At 38.8% G+C, this 3,731-nt stretch overlaps 1 protein-coding gene across 1 annotated transcript; it reads left to right on the plus strand.

Moving 5' to 3' along the window:
* Positions 1-574: 574 nt before the first annotated feature.
* LOC143493480 (uncharacterized) lies at positions 575-3,124 on the plus strand. The gene is made up of 4 exons (XM_076991925.1): positions 575-1,599; positions 1,780-1,941; positions 2,030-2,119; positions 2,449-3,124. Exons 1-4 carry the CDS (start codon positions 1,564-1,566, stop codon positions 2,776-2,778), a joined length of 618 nt encoding a protein of 205 aa, XP_076848040.1. The 5' UTR covers positions 575-1,563; the 3' UTR covers positions 2,779-3,124.
* Positions 3,125-3,731: the final 607 nt, after the last annotated feature.

Below are 3,731 nucleotides of genomic sequence, written 5' to 3' on the forward strand. Positions count from 1 at the left end.
ACACTGACTCCAACCCAAACACTGACTTTACCTACAAAAAAAGAAGTCAACAAAAAGACAAGAACCCAGCCTGGCTCTCTAACTTAGCCAAAACCAGGAGAAAATCAGAACAAAACTGGCGCTTACCCCCTTCCAGCCATAGGTGTTTACAGTCCACATAAAAGATAACAAAAAAAACCCCAACATAGTTACAAACGAACATATACAAGCCAAGCTGTAAAAGGGATCTAGCAAAGAGCACTGTATCAACCATCTAGTGTACGCACACACACACACAGGTTACACAGTTGCCAACAAACACACACAAGGACAACATTCCGGGCAACCCATTCACATCATTTTCCCTCTCCCTCTCCCACTTCCTGGATCCTCCACCTTTATACTTCTGAGGGACTGACTCCACCCACAGCAGCCACACCTGGGCACAGCTCCACCTGGATTTGGGGAAGGGAATAGGAGGAAAAAAGACAAAGAGAGAAGAACATGCACAAAACAATAACCAGCCCAACTGCCATAACATAAGGTACAGAAAAAAGATCCTTGCTTTTTATTATTATTAATTTTGTGTGTGTTTTAACTCACAGGTGGTCTAATACAATCATACACCATATTAACTAAAGACCATGCACTTCACTCATGATAGTTTAATTTTATGCTGGTTACAGATTTTCAACTTTTTCTCCTTTTGTGTCACACTGTTATAGCTGTTGGTGCCTCCATGATGCTTCTTCGAGTCATTGTTTCACCTCAAGAGATCAGGCGTGTCACCCTAGACAGTGTACCTGACTCGGTAAAGGACCTATGTGAAGCACTGCGTTCAAATATGGGCTTTGCGAGGAAACTTCATTTTACAGTTTGAAGATCCAGACTTTGGAAATGAGCTCTGCAATTTGACGGATATCAAAGATCTACCAAATGATCGAGCAGCACTGAAAATTTTGTTCACTTTTTCTGGTTCTGTATCTGACTCAACACTAGATACTGCAAGCTTGAGTTCCCCAAGTAGTGCTTCCTCAGTGGAATGGCCTGACCCTTTTCTTATTCCTGATTCCTCCCATGATGTTGAACTTCAGCTCAGTGCAGCAAATGATGCCTGTGCCAAAGATGGCACAGTGATGGCCATCTCCAAGAGTGTTAAGAGTGAAATACTTGACAAACTAGCTGACATGATCTCCAAAATCACTCCTTATCCAAGAAAAGACCACTATGAAAGTGTAGCCACAGCTCTTGTAGAAAAGCACCCTAGTCTCAGAGAGCCGGGTTCTGTCAAAGGTATTGCTGGGTATTCAGCTTGAAATTCAAAATGGGCAATTACCGTCATAGACTGATGGCAGCTGGATGCCCTGAGGTTCTTGTAAATAAGAGAAAGAAGGGGCAGACCAACCACAAGGCAATCAAGAAGTCAAAGAAGGGAGAGATTCACTTCTTGCCAGATCCACCTGAAGGTCAAAGTGCAGATATATCAGAGGAAAAACAGAAGACCATGCTTCTAGAGGTCTTCTTCTGTGATCATCTCAGCGAAGAAAGGAAATAATTGGGAATGAGCCACTCATCTCTGAACTTATGGACAGATGGCCTGCATTGTTTAATGAGAGAAAGGTAAGTATACATCCACAGGATGATGAACAAAGAAATGATCTGTTGGTTAATGTTAAAAGATCACATGTAATTTTAATATGTAAATTCATATGTAAGATTTTCATTTGCTATTGCTTTACACTCTACTAGACTTTTATACTCTTATCACCCCATGTTTACTGTCTTATACGTCTGTTTGAGATAAAGGCAGAGTTCTGTAGAATAGTCACTGCTGACCTGCTCCAGTCATTCCTGGATGGACTGGATGCCTTGATGTCAAGTCTTTTGGAATTCTATAAAGCAGCTGTCTCATCAAACAGGAGGTTGACTCTTAGCAGTGTTATGCAGTGCCTTAATAAGGAGGTACGTATGAAAATGTACTTAACAATATGTACTACATTAAAGAATCTTGTTTAATTACTGTATTTACTCAGTCTCTCTTTGTATGTAGGACACAAATCAGAACAGAAGAACGGCTGCCCTGCTTGGTCTTCCACTGTTCTTGTCAGAAGACACCTCTGACATAATCAGGATGTGTGATGTAAGAAAATATATTTATGCATTAAGATAATGGGTGCATTCATTCAGAATTCAGCTGACTAGTTAATCACTATCTTCAAAAGTACTTCCATTATAAGCATTTTAACCAACAAGTAACCCTAGTTGGCAATGTTTGGGATAGTTGTTGGCAGTGTTTAAACTTTGAAGTTTTTGTGTCAAATTTCTGTTGTATGTCTGGTTAGATGACAAACAGCCATGTTCAAATGGTCAAAGAGTAGTGCACACATCAGTGGAGCTGAAATAAGGAGGTGGTTTTAATAAAGTAGCAGGTCAGGATACATTAGAACTAAATTTGTGCATTTGTTTTAGGTTCATGGTGAAACCCTGGATGTCCTCATGAAGGGAAAGTGTGTTGGAATTCTAATTGGACATGAAGGTGTCCTGCATGATGCTTTCCTTCATGAAATTATCAACGTGGCTGTGGTGGTAGAAGAGGCAGTCGTTCTTCATGAAATCAGAGACGTGCCCACTGGTTTTGCTATGTTAATGGGCACCATCTACTGCCTTAATCTGCAGTACCCTCACAAAATGAAGTACTCATTTGAATTCCTGCAGAAGGTCGTCATGAAGATGAACCCTGACCAGTGTTCAGCAAGGGTACATGGACTTAGAAATAAATTGCTGAGATTTTGTTTATAGATTGATTGGCTGCACACCAAGTCTCATCTGGGAGGGTGATATTGACAAAATGTTGAAAACAATAGATTTTTGTTTCATCTCACACTGTTGGACACTGTTGCTGTACAAAATTCTTTTTATTTACCATATCAAAAGCAAGCACTGTTGAATGTTGAGACGTTAAAATTTTTGTTAATTTGTTTGCTCTCAATCCTTGTCGATGTTAATCTGCTTGCTTGTGCAGAGCAACTCGTGAGATTTAGAGGCAGAAACATGGCATGCAATTGTTCTTCAAGTTTTAGTAACACAAATCATTTACTTGGAGGAAATGCATTGTCAACACTAAGCATTGTTTAGAAATATACATGTTTTATGTAATGTGTAATGTCCTCATTCAAATAAATTTAATATTTCTAAACAAGTGAACACTGGATTTGACTGGTAAACTTGCCATTTTTAGTCAAGATGAGAAATCTTAATAGAATCTACTTAAAAGCATTAGTGTTCTTAACTTTAAAATGGCAGTTGTGAATATAGTTGGAAGTTAAGTTCACTTGAAAGCATGAATCTAAATAAAGAGGAATTATGTGTATATTTGACAAGACAAAGTCAATTGTAGGGAATTACTACAGTAAAATGGTAAGTTATTCTAATTCTCTGTTTCAAGTTCAAACAACTAATTTATCATTAGTTAAACAACTTCCAAAACTTACCATTCTGAGTAGAAACAAAGGTTATAATGAAGTTGAGTTTACTCACATTTTTAAGGCAGCAGGTGAACTTGAGTTTGTAAGTTTAACCAACCTGAAATTTTTTTACAGTGTAGGGAGCTGGGGGAGCACCTCATCAGACTCCTTAAGGAAAGGCTTGACAAAATCCAAAGCATGAGCATTATGTCACTGGCAACACTACTAGACCCAAGGTACAAATCACTTGGTTTCTTTAGCCCAACAAAGGCAGATGAAGCAATAAAA

Source organism: Brachyhypopomus gauderio, unplaced genomic scaffold (genome assembly GCF_052324685.1).
Source record: "Brachyhypopomus gauderio isolate BG-103 unplaced genomic scaffold, BGAUD_0.2 sc87, whole genome shotgun sequence".
NCBI lineage: Eukaryota > Metazoa > Chordata > Actinopteri > Gymnotiformes > Hypopomidae > Brachyhypopomus > Brachyhypopomus gauderio.